This window comes from Gadus morhua, chromosome 13 (assembly GCF_902167405.1).
Source record: "Gadus morhua chromosome 13, gadMor3.0, whole genome shotgun sequence".
In the NCBI taxonomy this organism is placed as follows: domain Eukaryota; kingdom Metazoa; phylum Chordata; class Actinopteri; order Gadiformes; family Gadidae; genus Gadus; species Gadus morhua.
Window position 1 is genome coordinate 23645406 of NC_044060.1, and position 18505 is coordinate 23663910.

The 18505-nt window shown below is 48.6% G+C and overlaps 2 protein-coding genes across 2 annotated transcripts; one reads left to right on the forward strand and one right to left on the reverse strand.

The window, feature by feature from the left end:
• The first annotated feature begins 375 nt into the window (after nucleotides 1-375).
• On the forward strand, nucleotides 376-6542 carry c13h6orf89 (chromosome 13 C6orf89 homolog). Its single transcript, XM_030375187.1, has 7 exons — nucleotides 376-919; nucleotides 1287-1452; nucleotides 1704-1852; nucleotides 2384-2532; nucleotides 3202-3337; nucleotides 5851-5974; nucleotides 6210-6542. Exons 1-7 carry the CDS (start codon nucleotides 731-733, stop codon nucleotides 6290-6292), a joined length of 996 nt encoding a protein of 331 aa, XP_030231047.1. The 5' UTR covers nucleotides 376-730; the 3' UTR covers nucleotides 6293-6542.
• Nucleotides 6543-15442: 8900 nt separating this feature from the next.
• On the reverse strand, nucleotides 15443-18098 carry gpr37l1a (G protein-coupled receptor 37 like 1a). The gene is made up of 2 exons (XM_030375903.1): nucleotides 17099-18098; nucleotides 15443-16841 (listed from the first exon to the last, which is right to left on the reverse strand). Exons 1-2 carry the CDS (start codon nucleotides 17762-17764, stop codon nucleotides 15789-15791), a joined length of 1719 nt encoding a protein of 572 aa, XP_030231763.1. The 5' UTR covers nucleotides 17765-18098; the 3' UTR covers nucleotides 15443-15788.
• Nucleotides 18099-18505: the final 407 nt, after the last annotated feature.

Genomic DNA, 18505 nt, shown 5'->3' on the forward strand with positions numbered 1-18505 from the left:
AAACCCATTCATATTTTACGATCTCATAGGTCCCATGGGCTCTAATGGAAGGGGCGTGACTTCGCCACTCGATAGAAAGGCACATAGATATATATATATATATGTATATTAAGCTATATTAATATATATATATATATATATATATATATGGGTAGGCATGCCTTCGTGTCTGGTCCTCTGGAAGGAGGACCATAGACACCCTTAAAATAAACCTTAAGACATACCTATTTGGCTCTGGTGTCCATTTAATAGTTTATTTATTTTTGTATTGTTAAGCACCTTGTATTGCAGTTTTGCACGAAAGGCGCTATATAAATAAAGTACAATTTTATATTAATAAGTGTCCGGGAGAGGGCGGTAGTGTCCAGGTTTTCAGGAAGCAGTGTGATCAGAAGAAGAAGAAGAATTAACATTGTTGACGTCTTGCGTAAACACACTTGGTCAAGTGTAGCTTAATGTAGTAAATGTTGAAGGTAAAGTGAAGTTAAGTCCGGTTCACTAGACGTTACTAGACACACACTACGCGGTGGTTGTAGAGGACTAAAGGGTGAGGTATGAACCAGTGAGAAGGAGACAGCTGCTGGTTCCTCTAGGAGCACAATGTTTGGTCGAGGTTCGTTGTGTAAACATTAGTTAGATTATCCTTCAAGGAGTGGATGTAGTGGTGAGGACGTGTTCAGTAGCAGTGTTTCTAGAAGTATGACTGGTAAGAAGCAGTAGAGGGGACACAATGGGCGCAGCGGGGAGTGAGCCCTGCATCTACGACAAGCTGTCGGAGAGCATCCACATCCTCCGGCAGTCCGGCTACCGCTACGGGATGTCCGAGGGGGAGATCGAGAAGTTCATCAAACAGGTCCTGGAGACCAATGAGCCCAGGAGAGACCCTCACCAATTCCCGGTCCTGCGAGCCACCCTGAAGGTTTGCTTCATATTGTTGAAGAAGGCTTGTTAGTCTGCTGATTGACACTGATGGACAAAGTGATGCTCTATCTCTATATACAATATATACATATGTATAAATATTTCAGAGATATATTGTCTTCAGTTACAGTATTATCAGCAGCAGCCACACCTGCTGAGCTGATTGAACTTGATACTTATGGATCAGCCCTGTCTCTTTCGGCCTATGTAGTTTTTTAAGGGTTATTTATAACTTAAGTTCTTGCCTGCTGAAATGTACTGCAGGAAGAAGCAGGCGGTAAACCTTCATTACGACACTTCTCCAGCCAGGAGGTAGCAGCCTGAATGTGCTTCTCAACCCCGTTTAACTGCTCTGTCCTCTCCAGTTCATTGTGGCGGTGGGGTTTCTTCTGCTGGTGGTGCTGGCCTTCACCTACCCTCAGAGCGACCCTCAGCTGGGGCTTGCCTCCCTGGGCTGCAGCAACTGGTCATCACCGCTCAGCCACGTCCGCTTGTTGTCTCTGCCCATTGCCAAGAAGTACAACCTCCAAGGTGTGCAGCTCTTCTGTAATCGACCCGTTGGATAGATGTTGTGATGTTTCATGTTATCAAGTTAAGTTTGAAAGGCATATGTGTATCTTTATTCCAATAAAGGGCAGCAAAAGGCGGTTGAATGTCGTTCAAAACTATAAACCTTTTTCTAAAACGTTGTCAGACACAGTGTAAAAGTAGGCTTGTGGTTGCAACATGAACACATTTCAAGTAGGAGCCTGAAACTGTTGTGTCCTCCTCTTCCATTGGAGGTTTCCATGAGTGGTGGAGTGCTGGGACACTGCGACAGAACCTCGTCAACTGCTCGGCCTGCTCGGAGATCTCCTCTGTGCTGGAGGTCCCAGAGACCCTAAAGGAGACGGTTGCGTTACGCAGGGGCCCGCAGCTGGTCCTACTCAAGGTAAACAACCACACCAAGCATGTCGGCTTCAGGTCCATCTAGAGTCAACATTCCCCATTGATTGGGAAAAGGTGTTTGGTGTTATTAGTCAATTTGTTGTTAAGGTATGTAATGCTGGAAATCCTGCAAGAATTTAAGCCTGTCCAATGATTCCATTAAATTATTGGATGGCCTACTTGTCTGTCTTCATTTCTCCTCGGCTACCTTTGCGTGCTCTGATAATGACTGCTAGCGCATAACCAGAGTCTTCCACATGGCTTCCACACTAGGCAGAACTAATGCTAAACCTAGCAACTAGTAACATGTTTAGTGGCTTTGGAGGGAGGCCTGAAGGAAGGGGCGGGGCTTTTGCTGTTCGATGCTCTCAAAAACAAAATGACGAGCTGGTTTCTCCAGATGGCCTAGCTTGACTTAATGTGTGAAGCACTTAACCCATTCACTCGGCTGCTTTTCAAACACTCCCACACGCACATTGGGGACATGGCAACCAGCCAACCCTCTTGTGGTCTCTCCCCCTCGCTGGTCTGCCAGGGCGGGCCGTCCCTGAGCCTGCAGCGGGAGCAGCTGGAGGAGCTCTACTCGGCCCACTCTGAGTCCATGTCTGTCCTGCTGGAGGAGGACGGCGCCCACACCACCGAGGACGGCTTCCCCCAGGGCCCGGCCAACTTCACCCTGCTCTGGTCTCTCTTTCTCACTGTCTCTCCATCTTCATATAATGTTTACAACACTGCTCTGGTCTCTGTCTCTCCATCTTCCTATCATTTATCCAACACTGTTCTCTGCCTGAGAACAGGCCATAATCTAACATGACAGTGATCTGAAAATCGTTCATGTTTCTAAAGTGGCAAATGTGAAATATTATAATAACCATTAATATTAATTCATAATATGATATTAATTAATTATTTTATGTTTAACCGACTCAAATATTTCTTAGATTTGATGCTTAATCATTACCATTATAAAGCATTGGAGTGTCTAGAAAACCAGTATGAATGAAATGTATTATTGTTATTGTTGGTGTGCTGCTGGTCACTGTGCCTGCCTCTGTATGAGACTATCAGATCTTAGACCGCTCCCAGCTCCCTCCGAGCAATCAGGGCATCGCGCACCTGATAGGTCTCAGGGAATCCTTGTTGCCTGTCAAGTGAGATTGCAATGCAATGGTGGAGAAATTAAGGGATGGAGGAATCGGGGAGGGATTTTATGTTATTTTCACAATCTTTCTCTCTTCTCCCTCACAACATTCAACTCGTATCTACAGCATGTTAAGTTGGAGTAAGAATTTGTGTGTTTGTTTTATGTTCTGATCACCAATGTCTGGCTTGTTTCTCCTGGGGACCCTGAAGGCGGTTCAGCTATGCCACCAGGGAGAAGGTTCTGCGCTGGTTGTTCCCCAAGGCAGAGCTCTGCCCCCTGCTGGACAGTGCGGGCACTACTCTGCAACGCTGCCTGGTCAGCCACAGCCCCAACTCTCAGAGCAGGGTGAGCTTTGGGGCCGACATGTTGGAAGGGAAAAACCTGTGGTACAACCTAGCAAAAAATATACTAAATATTAATCTATGAATAAATGAAGTCCTCCTTGCCAAGAAAGTAGAGACCTTATACTGTAGTAGAGTCTATACTATAAGTACAACATTGACGTTATAGTGTGACCGGTAGACAGTGTTGTGTGTAACTCGTTACAAAGTAAGTAAATCGTTAATACAGTAACATAAATACTTTTGCATGAAGAAAGTAAAGTTACGCGTAACTACTGAAAAAAATATGGTAATGAAACTTAGTTCCTTTTTCAATTCTGCGCAATGTTACTTTTTCCAGGGACCGATTTGACAGCCATACTGCCTTCTCAGGCAGTATGCCATTGTGCGAGCAGGCAGGCGTGAGGCAAGCGCACCTGCATGCTTGCGCATTAGTCCCTTCACAAGCTCTCATTCCACACCGTGTGAGACAGACGCTGGTAGCGTGAAACTGTCTCTGCATCTCATCCACAGACATTGTTTCCGCAGGCATTTTCCAAAGCCAGTCCTCATGACCACAGAGGCCAGCGGTGTAACAATATAACAAACGCCGTCACTGTTTACCTGTGTAAGGGCATGGTTCCTTTTCAAAATGTCGATGAAAAGGTCTTGAAAGAGATAGTCAAAACACTCGATCCCAGGAACGCGTTACCTGCCCAGCCAAATTGAGATGCCAAAACTATACGGCAAGGTCCGCGAGCAAGAGGAGAAAGAAATCCATACTATTAAACATCAGTGTCTTTCGGAGAGTAACTTGAGAAAAGATTTTGCATTTTCTTTCATGCAGTTTGGCTGTCTAACTAATATTTTACCCCTTTAGAAGCATTTATATCGAAATTAGAAGATACAATTAACATACCGTGATATAACACCGTTACCGTCTAGGCCTCAAATCATACCGTGATATACATTTTAGTCCATACCGTACAGCCCTAGCTGGAGCCCTGGCTGCGCTATGAACCGATAAGCAGAAGCCCTGGTTGTGGAGCAGGGAGGGGTTATCCCCTCAAGTCTAGGCTCCGAGAACCAACGAACCTGCCCAGTCGTATGCCTCGTTTCCACCGGGCGGTGCCCTACTGTTCGGTGCGGTACACTGCGGCTCTGTTTGCTTACATTGGCGTTCTTGTAGCCCGCTGCCGGGCTGTGGAGCCCGCTGCCGGGCAGGGCTGCCCGCGGCCGTTTGTTATCTCGTTCCACTGCTGGCTTTTGTGGTCGTGAGGACTGGCTTTGGATGATACCTGCGGAAGCGATGTCTGTGGAAGAGATGCAGAGGCAGTTTCACGCTACCAGCGTCTGTCTCGTACGGTGTAGAATGAGAGCTCGTTAAGGGACTAATGCGCAAGCAGGCAGGCGCGCTTGCCTCAAGCCTGCCTGCTCACGCAATAGCATACTGCCTGAGAAGGCAGTATCGCTGTCAAATCTGTCCCTGGGAAAAGTAACGTTGCGCCGAATGAAAGAAGAACTACGTTTCGTTACCATATTTTCTCAGTAGTTGCGTGTAACTTTACCTTTCACATGAAAAAGTAGTAATGTTACTGTATCAACGTGTTACTTACTTTGTAACGCGTTACACACAACACTGTCTACCGGTCACGCGGTAACGTCAAAATCCATACCGTAGCTCAAATTCACACCGGTGTACGGTCTATACCGTTGGTACCGTACACCCCTAGCTCCAGCCTATTCGTGAATAGACAGCCGGGCAGCTCGGCCGTGGAGCCCGCGAGGAGGATTGACAATGAAGTCCCTCAAGCTTAATTGGCTTTACACCATGACCAACATTCTGAAACATCCATTAACATCCACATTTGCCTCAAACAATGTTAGGCTTACAGCCTATGTAAATAGTTGTGAAATAATGTTCTTCTTGTTCTTTTAATTGTTTGTTACTCTGACCGTTCTGTTTGATATTGTGGAAAGGATGTTAGTGAATGATTCAGAGCATGATGCCTTTTTAAATGGCATCACTTTTGGCATCATGGTCTTCAGCTACAAACAATTGTAGCTGAAAATAAACATTAATAAAAAACACCCTGAAACAACTTGAGTCTCATAGTTATGCCACCATACGCCACTAACAGTGCAAGCAGGCCAAAGGCAACCAAGCGTGCACTCCTTCCTCCCTCACTTTAAAAAACACCAGCCGCCACTGGGTTACATATAAAATATAACCTGCCACCCGGATAAGCGGTTTGAAAATTAGGAGAGGAACATCAATATCAGGTAAAACAGAGTTTCGGTCGCTCAAAGGGTAGATGATAGCTCTGTGAGTAGCAGCGGGCCTATACATGTGGGTCTCTAGCTTACCATCGAAGCCCACGTAGGCCACCTAGCTTAGCTGCACCATTTCAGCATGTGACTCAGAGCGCTGAAAAATACCTGGGGTATAGGAAGGAGGTGTTTCTGTTGAGGAGCCATGTTTAATTAGATCCCCTCATCCCCTTGGTCTCTGAACCATGTGGTCCCTTCTGTGTTCAGGGGGTCGGGGTGCTGGGGTGGCTGGTGGTGGGAGAGGGGCTGCCGTCTCTACGCGTGCTCCCAGTGCATCGCTGTAGGAAACACTGCGGCTCATTCCACATCTGGCTCCAGCCTGGGAACATCGGTCAGTCCTCCTACCCCTGGAGCCCACTCTCTCTCTCTCGTGGTTCCCCATGTCAAGGCTGGGGTTATTTCTTGCTATGTTTTAGTTATTGCCAAGCTATCTTCAACAGTAACGATAGGTAACCTCAGAGGCAACGCCATATCTGATGCCAAACAACATTAATTTGAGTTAATTAGTCCTGGTTTGCACAGAAAGCCTCTCTGAAGTGTCGCTTGTCTCCCCTTCCTCCGTCTAGTGTATGCTGATCCACGCTACTGGCAGATGGAGCTCTTTCCAGGGAGCGGACAGAACATAGTCTGTGATGGTTCTGCTTTCTAAGGTGTGCGTCCGGGGGGCGTCTCCCAGGCTTTCATACTGAAGCTCTCTCACCGACTCTACTATTCAATCTGCGATGTTTTCTTCAGACCTTTGTTCATCATAAGCACTTCACTGTTCCAAGAAGTACGTTCAAAATATATTTTGAACATGTGATTGTATATAATTGTAAATAATAATTTTAATTTAGGACATTACCCGAGCACAGAAATTAGATATGTGCTTTGATGTTTAAATAAAGCTTTGAATGGTTTGTGTGGGGAGCATACAGTGAGATGCGGTCATTTAACCCAAACACAGAGCAGGTCCTAGTAAGCATAGGGCCTAAACATTTTTTTTATTTGGTTCCGGTTTCCGACCGACCCTGTCAATTTATGTGCGACCCAAATTATTTTATGAGTTTTATAAAAAATATATATTTTTTTTTTATTTTTTTTTATTTTTTTATGTAATTACGTTTTGGTACAGCACCTCTATAATTACGTTTTGGTACAGCACCTCTTCATTCTGTACAAGGATGAGCGAATTTTCTCGTTTTTAAATGAAAACAACCTACCTAGTATTCGCTGCCGCTGGAAAAAATAAAATAAAAAAATATAATAAATTCCCTATCTACCCATGACCTCAACTGACAACCAACAGGAACCAACATTTTTTTCTTTTTTTTTAGGCCTAGGTGTGCCTTGAAGAGGGAACAACTGTCCGTGGTTAATGACACACGCCATATAGCCCAGGATGAGGTCTCAACCTGTGAGGTTAGGGTTACTTTTAGGCGCTTTCAACTGTAAAATACACACAGATAGTTAATTATTTCTGAAGCGCGCTAGATTTGTTCCCATACCAAACTAACCTTTTCTCCTGATCAGATGTAACAAACACAGGTCTGTGGTACAGGAAACCCCCCGATTTAAGGCTTATTTTATTTTGGTGGTCACGACAGGGAAGAACATGGATATCCACGGCAATATGAGCTGCTGGCGCCCTGCTGCAGTTGAACACTGGCCAGTGGCACATGGGACATTATTAATTGGTATCAGAGACAAGAACGGGATTCTTACGCTGTCACCTCCACACTAACAAAAATGTGTTTACTACAAAGGATCCTCTCTAAGGCAAGCGAACAATGAGAATGGTTTTATCATGGGTCCCCTTTTTGCTTTTGTACATGGTTGTGCCACCCTAGTGCTCTGTCCTTCCTGTTCCTCAGCACACACTTGGCCGTCTGCAGACGCCTCGGGACAGCCCACCTAGCTTGGGGGGAGGGGAGGTTTGGGTTCCTACCAGCTCTGATATTGAGATGAAAACTGCCTTCAAAACAATAAATGGCCTTTACAACCTTATCCGCACATTGTAACACATTACAACACATGTCGACATACCAGGATCTGATCCTAGCACTACTGGCCATCAAACTTGGTGTATGGGTGTGAGTGTGTGTATATGAAGGTAGTTGGTTCCTTAAATGTGTTTCTTGAAAAAAATATTGCTTTGGTGTGTAAGATGAGAAAATTGTCAATGAGGTTAATTCAAATTTTGAGTAGCCAATCTGTCAGCATTAATGTCAATATAATCAAAATAAATAAGAAAATTATCACTAAAGGCAATTGTGTTGACCTCTCCTGGAACCGTCACCTTATCGTGGTGGAGAGGTTTGCGTGTCCCTGTGAACCTGAGGGCTGTGTTGTCTGGAGCCTTGTGCTCCTGGTAGGGTCTCTCATGGCAGAGTGGTCTCAGGTGAGGGGCTAGACTAAGAATGGTTCAAAAATCCTCAATGAATATCGGAATAAGAGGAGATGTGACCCGGCCCGGAGGAAGCCCGGGGCCCCCGTCTGGAGCCAGGCCCAGACGGAGGGCTCGATGGCGAGCGCCTGGTGGCCGGGTTTGCCACGGAGCCCGGTCGGGCACAGCCCGAACAAACGACGTGGCACCTCTCCTCTCTTCATCTCATGGGCCCACCACCTGTGGGAAGACCCGTTGGGGTCGGGTGCGCAGCCACATGGGTGGCAGCGAAGGTCAGGGGTCTCGACGGACCAGACCCGGGCGGCAGAAGCTGGCTCTGGGGACGTGGAACGTCACCTCGCTGTGGGGAAAGGAACCGGAGCTTGTGAGGGAGGTGGAGCGCTATCAGATAGATCTGGTGGGGCTTACCTCCACGCACCGTCTCAGCTCTGGTACCGTTCTCCTGGATAAGGGTTGGACTCTATTCTTCTCCGGAGTTGCCAAGGGCGTGAGGCGCCGGGCGGGTGTGGGGATACTCATAAATCCCCGGCTGAGCGCCGCGGTGTTGGAGTTTACCCCGGTAGACGAGAGGGTCGCCTCCCTGCGCCTAAGGGTTGTAGGGGGGAAAACTCTGACTGTTGTTTGTGCGTATGCACCAAACAGCAGCTCAGAGTACTCGGCCTTCTTGGAGACCCTGAATGGAGTCCTGTATGGGGCTCCAGTAGGGGACTCCGTAGTTCTGCTGGGTGACTTCAACTCCCACGTGGGTAACGATGGAGACACCTGGAGAGGCGTGGTGGGGAGGAACGGCCTCCCTGATCTAAACCCGAGCGGTCGTTTGTTATTGGACTTCTGTGCTAGTCATGGATTATCCATAACAAACACCATGTTCGAACATAAGGGTGCTCATAAGTGTACCTGGTACCAGAGTACCCTAGGCCGAAGATCAATGATCGATTTTGTGATCGTGTCATCTGATCTGAGGCCGCATGTTTTGGACACTCGGGTAAAGAGAGGGGCGGAACTGTCAACCGACCACCATCTGGTTGTGAGTTGGATCAGGGAATGGGGGAAATTTCCGGATAGACCTGGTAAGCCCAAACGAGTAGTGCGGGTGAACTGGGAACGTCTGGAGGAGGCCCCCGTCCTAGGTATCTTCAACTCACACCTCCGGCGGAGTTTTTCTGGCATTCCTGTGGAGGTTGGGGGCATTGAGCCGGAGTGGGCGGTGTTCAAAGCCTCCATTGCTGAAGCTGCGGCGGCTAGCTGTGGCCTCAGGGTCTTAGGCTCCTCAAGGGGCGGTAACCCTCGGACACCGTGGTGGACACCGGTGGTCAGGGAAGCCGTCCGATTGAAGAAGGAGGCCTTCCGGGATATGATATCCTGGAGGACTCCTGACTCGGTTGCAGGGTACCGACAGGCCCGAAGGGCTGCAGCTGCTGCCGTGTCGGAGGCTAAGCAGCGGGTGTGGGAGAAGTTCGGAGAGGCCATGGAGAAGGACTTTCGGTCGGCACCAAAGTGTTTCTGGAAGACTATCCGGCACCTCAGGAGGGGGAAACGGGGAACCATCCAAGCTGTGTACAGTAAGGTTGGGACTCTGTTGACCTCAACTGAGGAGGTCGTCGGACGTTGGAAGGAACACTTTGAGGAACTCCTGAATCCGAATAACACGCCCTCTATGTTGGAGGCAGAGCTCGAGGTTGATGGTGTTTCGTCGTCAATTTCCCTGGTGGAGGTCACTGAGGTAGTCAAACATCTCCGCAGTGGCAAAGCCCCAGGGATTGATGAGATCCAGCCAGAAATGCTAAAGGCTCTGGGTGCTGAGGGGCTGTCATGGTTGACACGCCTATTCAACATCGCGTGGGAGTCGGGTACAGTGCCAAAGGAGTGGCAAACCGGGGTGGTGGTTCCCCTGTTCAAAAAGGGGGACCAGAGAGTGTGTGCCAATTACCGGGGTATCACACTTCTCAGCCTCCCTGGTAAAGTCTACTTCAAGGTGCTGGAAAGGAGGGTTCGGCCGATCGTCGAACCTCAGATTGAAGAGGAACAATGCGGTTTTCGCCCCGGACGTGGAACTACGGACCAGCTCTTCACTCTCGCAAGGATCCTGGAGGGGGCCTGGGAGTATGCCCATCCGGTCTACATGTGTTTTGTGGATCTGGAGAAGGCGTATGACCGGGTCCCCCGGGAGAAACTGTGGGAGGTGCTGCGGGAGTATGGGGTAAGGGGGTCTATCCTCAGGGCCATCCAATCCCTGTACTTCCAAAGCGAGAGCTGTGTTCGTGTCCTCGGCAGCCAGTCAGTTTCGTTCTCAGTGGGTGCTGGTCTCCGCCAGGGCTGCGCCTTGTCACCAATCCTGTTTGTGATATACATGGACAGGATATCGAGGCGTAGTCGTGGTGGGGAGGGGTTGCAGTTCAGTGGTCTGAGGATCTCGTCACTGCTTTTTGCAGATGATGTGGTCCTCATGGGATCATCGGCCTGTGACCTTCAGCACTCACTGGATCGGCTGGCGGCCGAGTGTGAAGCGGCTGGGATGAGGATCAGCACCGCTAAATCTGAGGCCATGACTCTTAGCAGGAAACCGATGGACTGCTTACTCCGGGTAGGAAACGAGTCCTTAGCCCAAGTGAAGGAGTTTAAGTACCTCGGGGTCTTGTTCGCGAGTGAGGGTACTATGGAGCGTGAGATTGGCCGGAGAATCGGAGCAGCGGGGGCGGTATTGCGTTCGCTTTACCGCACCGTTGTAACGAAAAGAGAGCTGAGCCGCAAGGCAAAGCTCTCGATCTACCGGTCGATCTTCGTTCCTATCCTCACCTATGGTCATGAGGGCTGGGTGATGAACGAAAGGACGAGATCGCGGGTACAAGCGGCCGAGATGAGTTTTCTCAGAAGGGTGGCTGGCGTCTCCCTTAGGGATAGGGTGAGAAGCTCAGCCATCCGTGAGGAACTCGGATTAGAGCCGCTGCTCCTTTACTTAGAAAGGAGTCAGCTGAGGTGGTTCGGGCATCTGGTAAGGATGCCCACTGGGCGCCTTCCTTGGGAGGTGTTTCAGGCACGTCCAGTGGGGAGGAGGCCTCGGGGAAGACCCAGGACTAGGTGGAGAGATTATATCTCAACACTGGCCTGGGAACGCCTCGGGATCCCCCCGTCAGAGTTGGTTAATGTGGCCCGGGAAAGGGAAGTATGGGGCCCCCTGCTTGAGCTGCTCCCCCCGCGACCCGACCCCGGATAAGCGGACGAAAATGAGATGAGATGAGATGAATTGTGTTGATTGTCTTTCCCTTTGGATAAAGTAATTGTGTAAGGTGTTACAGGTCATTCAATGACCTGTAGTGCTGCACTAACAGATCAAATCTTTTGGTGTGGCTCAGCTGTCATTGAACTTCCATGTTTGTCATAAATGATCATCACTTTTGTGTTTTTTGAGTACACCCGGCCGAGGGGCATTCCATCAAAGTCGCTAACGAACGCGGCGCTTAGTTGATTAACCCCGGTTAGAACTAAAGCCAACTTCCACTTGAGGCTAAAGCCATCCCATCAACGCAGTTCAGCCGCGCCTCGATCAGGTTAGTTCAAGGCCGGCTTACGTTATCGTTGTATATATCGTTGTATATATCGTTATATAACTAAAAAAGGGAACACCGTAACCATTAATAAATACAGGAGGGCTATCTGGCAAAAAATGTACGATCTGTTGAATGCATAAGTAGGATTAAGCGTAACATATTTTAATTGAAAGTCGTACATATTGAGCGCGTGTAATATATATCTCGTGAGCGAGCGTAATCCAGGCTAACTGTCAGGCTACCACTCAAGTAAGCCTGACAGTTAGCCTGCTACCGACCAGTTAGTTAGGTCGGATGAGTTGCCATGGTTACTTAGCGGATTCCCATAAATCAGGTAAATGGTACGCAACTCTAGCTGAAAGTAGCGAGGCTAAGCGAAATAACCCCGGATTTGCATTTAGCTTGGTTGATGGAATACCCCTCAGGGCTGTTAAACCGTGTATGTTTTCATACATACACGGTTTATACATGCATCTCATCTCAAAGTGATGCAGTATTAAAATTGCCTTTCTCAATCTGTTCTTTAACCAACAGAGGGCGATAGCTTGCTTTTTATATGTCGGGTTCAAAACGTTGCCACCACACTGCTCTCTTTAAGACTTGTAACTGCATTGTTAGGGTGACATATCACACGCCAAGGCCTGCAACCCCCCAGTGGAGGGCAGAGAGAGACGGCTCTGAAGCATGAGGCTACTGCTGGTTCTTGGCTCCTTGTTGGTTCAGTGGCCCCTCAGGAACCCAATCGACAGGGCATTTCTTGGCTCTGCTTGTTAATGTTGAGTAAAACAAATGTTTATTCAAGAGAGGAAGCGACACACTGGGTTATTTTGCAGGCTTTGTTGGTGTTTTCCGTGTCTTTAAAGAGTCAACAACAGCCAGACAGAACTGTTCCTGGTCTTGGCTGTGCGACCAGAACATCCAACACGGCTCCATCCCTCCCCAGCTGAGTGGTGATCCGGTTCAGTTCCCCCTTCTGTCCCATTGAATGAGCTGGCAACTGATGAAACGTATGCCAATTGGTTCTATAGCTGGCAATTAAAGAGCCTAACACGTGGCCTTCAACCAGCCTGTCCTGCTAATCACCACCACAACATGAGGACCAGATCATCTCCCACAATCTTCAGATATCAAACTAGATCTTTCGATTTTTTGGTGAAGAAAAAGGTATAGACTACTACAGAGCTATTATTTGATTGTCATTTATTAAAAATGAAAGCCCATCAGTTTGTTGGTAACATGTTCTGTTGGAACATGGTTGACTGTCTCTGTATGAGCCGCTACAGATTTGAGACAGGCCTCTGTGGGCCTAGATCTAAGACCGTCTCTATAAAGCACTATAGATCTGAGACTGCCTCTATGAGCCACTAAAGATCTGAGTCTGCATCTATGAGCCACTGTAGATCTGAGACTGCCTCTATGAGCCACTATAGATCTGAGAGTGCCTCTACGAGCCACTATAGATCCGAGCCTGCATCTGAATAAACAACTATAGATCTGAGACTGCCTCTATGAGTCACTATAGATCTGAGACTGACTCTATTAGCTTCTATAGATCTGAGACTGCCTCTTTGAGCCGCTAAAGATCTGAGACTGCCTCTACGAGCCACTGTAGATCTGAGACTGCCCCTATTAGCCTCTATAGATCTGAGACTGCCTCTATGAGCCTCTGTAGATCTGGGACTGCCTTCGGTTCCGAATAAGGGCATCTTTTCCCTGATTGGTTTCAGGGAAATCACGCATGTCCATCACAGATGCTTCTCAATGGCAGAGAAACCGTGGAAAGGCGGGATGTAGGGTTTAGTTTAAAAACATGCTCCTGCTCTCTTCTCTTTAGGACTCTCCTATCTCTTTTGAATAGCAGTTAAATCTCTTTTTTTGAGGGCTGTGTCATGTGCGGAAAATATAGAGCAGTTTAGTATTATTCATGTATTCTATTGGAAAGTATTAACAATGTGCCTCAAGCCACAACAATGTCATTACTTCTCTCACATTTCAAATAATAAAGTTGCATAAAATTTCCTCCCCAAACAACACAAAATTCCCATAGCCAAAATGATTAGCAAGTCCCTTTATAAGAAGATTATAAAAAAAACCTCAACCCACCTTAATCGTAATCGAAAATTCGTGCTGATCTCGATATGCTAAATAATTGACTTATAACAACAGGATATTAAAGTTACAAAGTAACTTCAAACATGAATAGGCAGGCCTATGTAATATTAAATATTAAATTAATAATGAATCTGATGCTACAAAGACCGATAAACAACCATGCATTGCCCCGCTGCCCAGCCTTCCCCCCGCCCAGCGTTGTCAAGGCAACCATAAGGACCCCTTATTGTCCTATGATTTTGTAGGGAGGCCCGCCAAGGGTTTGTTTTGGTCGCACAGGCTGAAGCCGTGATAATGGAGAGGGAGTTCATAGCTCCACTTTCTGTGCACCAAGAATACTTTCCAACAGGCCAAGTGCAGGCTCACGGGAGCAGAAGAGGTGTGTGGGCCTCAGTAGTATTGTGCTCCATGTTGATACCGCCTGTCAGGGAACCATTCCCACACCAGACAGCCCGCTTCTTCCATGGCTCTACAGGGATTGTATCTTAGCAACGCTCTTGGGTGGACAGCTATTGATATGCAAAGAGAGGGCTGAGGGAGGGGAGATGTGAACAATGCAAACCTTATTGCAGTCTGGCTTTCCCTTTCTTTGGCTAGGAAAAGGCTAATCTAAGTAGGAGGACAACTATTTCTACTCACAGAGCCACTGTCCAACTCATAGGGCAGGAACTATCATCATACCGCCCTGCTGGTCAGTATGTATGTATGGTTGAATCTTCCCTTTCTGCCCCTAGAAACTATGTCTGTGGAATTATAAAGTGACTGGCAATCTCTCATAGATATTACGATTGTATGTGATTTTTATTTAAAGAAAGAAGGCTAGAATATTAATCATTAAAAGTATCTATAATGTGTGGAAGAGTTGATGAATATCAATCCATTCATACATTTAAGGTTGCAAGTTTATTAATGTTTCCAATTCATGAAATTATATTTAATTCATTATATGAAATATATGCATATGATTTATTCATATACCCTTCGAACACAAGGCCATTTACAGGCCCTGCATCAGCAGGATCACATGGAGCCATTTAAAGGAGGTTAAAGACATGAGGAACTGAACGGGAAAATAAGCAGATTGGTAAATCAACTGGAGGGTCAAATATTACACATGGGCAAATGTTTTGAGCCCTTATTCAAAATATACAGCATTGAGGAACGTGGAGAATGACAACTACTTCCGAACCCTCAGACCACTCAGATATACACTTTGGTCCTAAATCGTTATACAATTAGTAGCCTTATATTCTGTGCTCAATTCTTCGGCATACATCAGGGATCTCAACACTGGATGCAGGTCTGATATCTCAGTCTGACGCCAGAGGCAGGGGGGGGGGGGATCTGTCTGGTACACCTGGACCATGCAGGAGTAGTCCAGGCCTAAGGGTTTGCTTGGCATCTTTTCATGCAGACGTCCTTGTTCATATCTTCAGGGGGACTTTTAGTGGATATTGTATTTGTCAATTTCATACCGTATCCTTTTCTTTGCAACAGGACGAAGAAGCGCTGAGTGGTTTAATAATAACAAACATTTACGAAAGCGTGAACTTTCATCTCTGAACACATCCTCTTTAAAGGGATGTGGCCCTGCCTGGTGTCGCCATGTCGCTGATTCAATACTGGTCCTAGTTCTGATGAACTGCATCACAACCTGCACTGAGAAGACCTGGGGATATGGAATCATAAACTAATTTGGTCTTTTAGTATTAGGTAGTGATATTTGCAGCAGCAAAGGATCTCAGACACAGAGAACCAATAGACAGCTTGTTTATTTATGTTCCAGATACAGTACATACTACAGTTAGGAGCTGAGGACTCACTGGACATCTGTCAACGACTTATCAAAAATAATCGGAATAATAAAAAAGAAAACCCTTGTTTCATTCAACAAGTTAAAGGATTCAAACGCAGAGATCACCTTACTGGCTTGAAGTATATCTCAGCCACTCTTCATTCTCTCAGAAGAAAATACAGAATATACAGAATACAATAAAAAACACACCAAATAATTTCACATCTTTTGTACTGAGTGTAACAAGTCAGAGGGAGGAGGGAGACGAAGGAGTCCCGTTCGGGTGAGCGCTGGAACAAGGCGGTCAGCAGGAGGTCACCTTGGCCACCGCGGGGGGGCTCTCCATCTTCCTCTTGCAGTGGGCTTCCTGCTTCTCTGAGAGGGGGGTCAGCAATGGCATGTCCAGGTCCTTATTGGAGGACGGTGTGGAGCCCAGGGAGGAGGGCGAGGGCGAGGAGAGGGGGCGATGAGCGGGGACGGCGGCTGGGGGGAGGGGCGGCGAGGAGGCGGCCCCGTCGTTGAGGCACTCCTCACAGCAGCAGCAACAGCAGTTGACGAAGGCCTGGCCCAGCGGGCCGCACAGACACAGCAGCAGCACCGGCGTGACGGCGCTGCGGACGAACAGGAGGAGCTGGCCCACCAGCTCCAGCAGGGCCCTGGGGGCCGGGCTCATGGGAACGGGGACATAGGCCAGGGTGATGTTACAGGCGTTCTCCGGCAGGTTGCACACGGCGTACACCACGGCGAAGGCCGTCACCGCCGACGCGTGCCTCCGCTCCCGTCTCAGGTGCTGGCGAGTCTTAAGGGAGGAGGACGAGGAGCCGGAGCAGGGCGTGAGGGAGCGCTCTCCGGGCGCCCGCCCCCCCGGGGGGGGCTGCTGCTGCTGCGCGGCGATGCGGCGCGTCACCAGGGTGCAGCCTAGGGTGAAGAGCAGCGGCAGGCAGAAGTAGCAGCCAAAGTACCACCACATGCGGGCCTCGTGGTAGGTCAGCACCAGGGAGTACAGGGTCTCGGGGAGCTCCGTGGAGGGCAGGCGGACACACATGTCCACCAAGAAAGCGCTGCTCTGCAGTTTGGACGTGGCCGCGGAGGTGGGGGTGTCCTGAGGGTCCGAGCTGGAGGGGCCATTGTAGGGTGCAGCCGCTGAGCCGGGGATGTGTTCCTGAGTGAGCTGCCACAGCAGCAGCTCAGGGGTGGCCAGCACCATGGAGCCCACCCAGATGACGGACAGCTTGGCCAGGATGGACTGACAGGGCTCCACCTCAGACGTCTGGAGCCTCCTGGGGTTGGTGGTGGCGTAGAACCGGTCGATGCTCAGGGCACACAGGCTGAAGGTTGCCACGCCCAGGGAGGTGACCTGGAGGAGGAGAGCGAGGGGGGTGGGGGGGCAGACATAAGAACGAGGTGATGAAGGGAGGCAGGTCACACCACTGCATTGACTCTGAAGCTCCAATAGGTCAAGCGGAAATATTGGGAATGCGTTTCAAATAAAACAATCACACTTAAAACAAAGAGCTGTGCATTATTAGGTCTCGTTATAATAATAACTCTGAAAAACTACACAAACTTTTTTCTCTGTCGACTATACATTAAAACAATGTTAATACTATTCACCTCCAGATAGGGGACGATGCGACAGGACAGGTCCCCCATCAGCCGGGTGGTGGTGAGCTCGTTGAACACCACCACAGGCAGGCAGAAGAACAGCACCACGAAGTCCCACAGGGCCAGGCTTGCCAGGATGCTGTTCCACGTCGTTTTCAGGTAGTAATTGTGCCACACGGTGCACATCAAGGTCAGGTTTCCCACGATGCCCACCGCGAAGAGGACGAGGGCCAGCAGCATCACGGCGTAGGCCCCGTAGGAGCGCTCGGTGACGGGGTACAGGCGGTTCTGGGTCACCACCGTCTCCCTGATAGAGGAGTTTCTGGAGTCGTGAGGCGGGCCGTGAAGCGGACCGTGAGGGGGACCCTGAGGGGTGGTGAAATAACCGTGGGGGTCGGAAGGTCTCGCCTGTCTGTAGTTATTGAGGACAGGTGGTTCACGCTTTTTAAAGACCCCGTCCTTTGCTCCTCGGACGGGTCTTCTCCTGGGGACTTGCTTCGAGAAGGAATCAGCCGAGATGGTCTCATCCGCAAACTTGACTTGACCTATTTGACTTGAAGTTAAATAGGATTGTTTTCTTCCTTCCTCGTGCACAGAGTCCGCTGAGGCCCCGAGGGACCCGGTTCCACTGGTCAGGACTACGAGCAAGAGAAACAAACTCAAGTTGAACTCCATAACTTCTTCTCCGACTATCCAAACAACAGTTGTCTCAGAATATCAGTCTATGTTTCCCAACGACCTCCGGCACAGCACACATTAGGCCATTTCTGGCTCCGGACATAACCAGTAGATGAGTTCTCTCGGTGTGGAAGTTCCTCACAAGTGTCCGTGGTCCTCGTTCCTCTTCTATTTGAAGAGCGTCCATGTGACGCCTGGCTCGGGATGGTGCCGAGGATGAGGCCCAAGGCGCCCCCTGGTGGGCTTATGTCGAAGGGTTCGCATATCACAGTTACATTTCGTTAGAAAGGGTATCTGAAAAACCTAGTAATCCATGTAAAAATCGTAGCTGCTGGTTCACTGTTGACCGCAGGACATCAGTCCGGGTCCCCACCTCAGGCCAGTTTGGGTCCCCCCCTAAGATCCCGGACCGCACCCCCCCCCCCCCCCCCCCCCCCCCCCCCTCCCAGGTGTCCTGGGGTCTCCTCCTCCTCTTCAATCTGATTCTTCTCCAAAGTGTGACTATAGACCAAAATCTCTGAATTTTCACACTGATGCTGGAGGATGGATGTTTTTATAACTAGTAATATCAGAGTATTTTCATCGTGGTTTATTTAACACTATACTAGGAACGTTGTTAGAGGACAGCACATTGGACACCTGACTAGCTCTGAGACGAGGCCCAGTCTGATGAATCTACACCTGTGTGTCATGTTTTAAAAAGACAATGTTACGTTTTCATCAAGTTTGCTGCATAAT

Excerpts from the sequence above, each read along its gene's own strand:
- c13h6orf89 (XM_030375187.1), top strand. The coding sequence starts at position 731 with ATGGGCGCAGCGGGGAGTGAGCCCTGCATCTACGACAAGCTGTCGGAG. Across the intron at positions 1,453-1,703 it reads CAAGAAGTACAACCTCCAAG|GTTTCCATGAGTGGTGGAGT; the intron begins GTGTGCAGCTCT and ends CTTCCATTGGAG. Across the intron at positions 1,853-2,383 it reads CGCAGCTGGTCCTACTCAAG|GGCGGGCCGTCCCTGAGCCT; the intron begins GTAAACAACCAC and ends CTGGTCTGCCAG.
- gpr37l1a (XM_030375903.1), bottom strand. The coding sequence starts at position 17,764 with ATGGAGTTCAACTTGAGTTTGTTTCTCTTGCTCGTAGTCCTGACCAGT. Across the intron at positions 16,842-17,098 it reads GCATCGTCCCCTATCTGGAG|GTCACCTCCCTGGGCGTGGC; the intron begins GTGAATAGTATT and ends CTCCTCCTCCAG.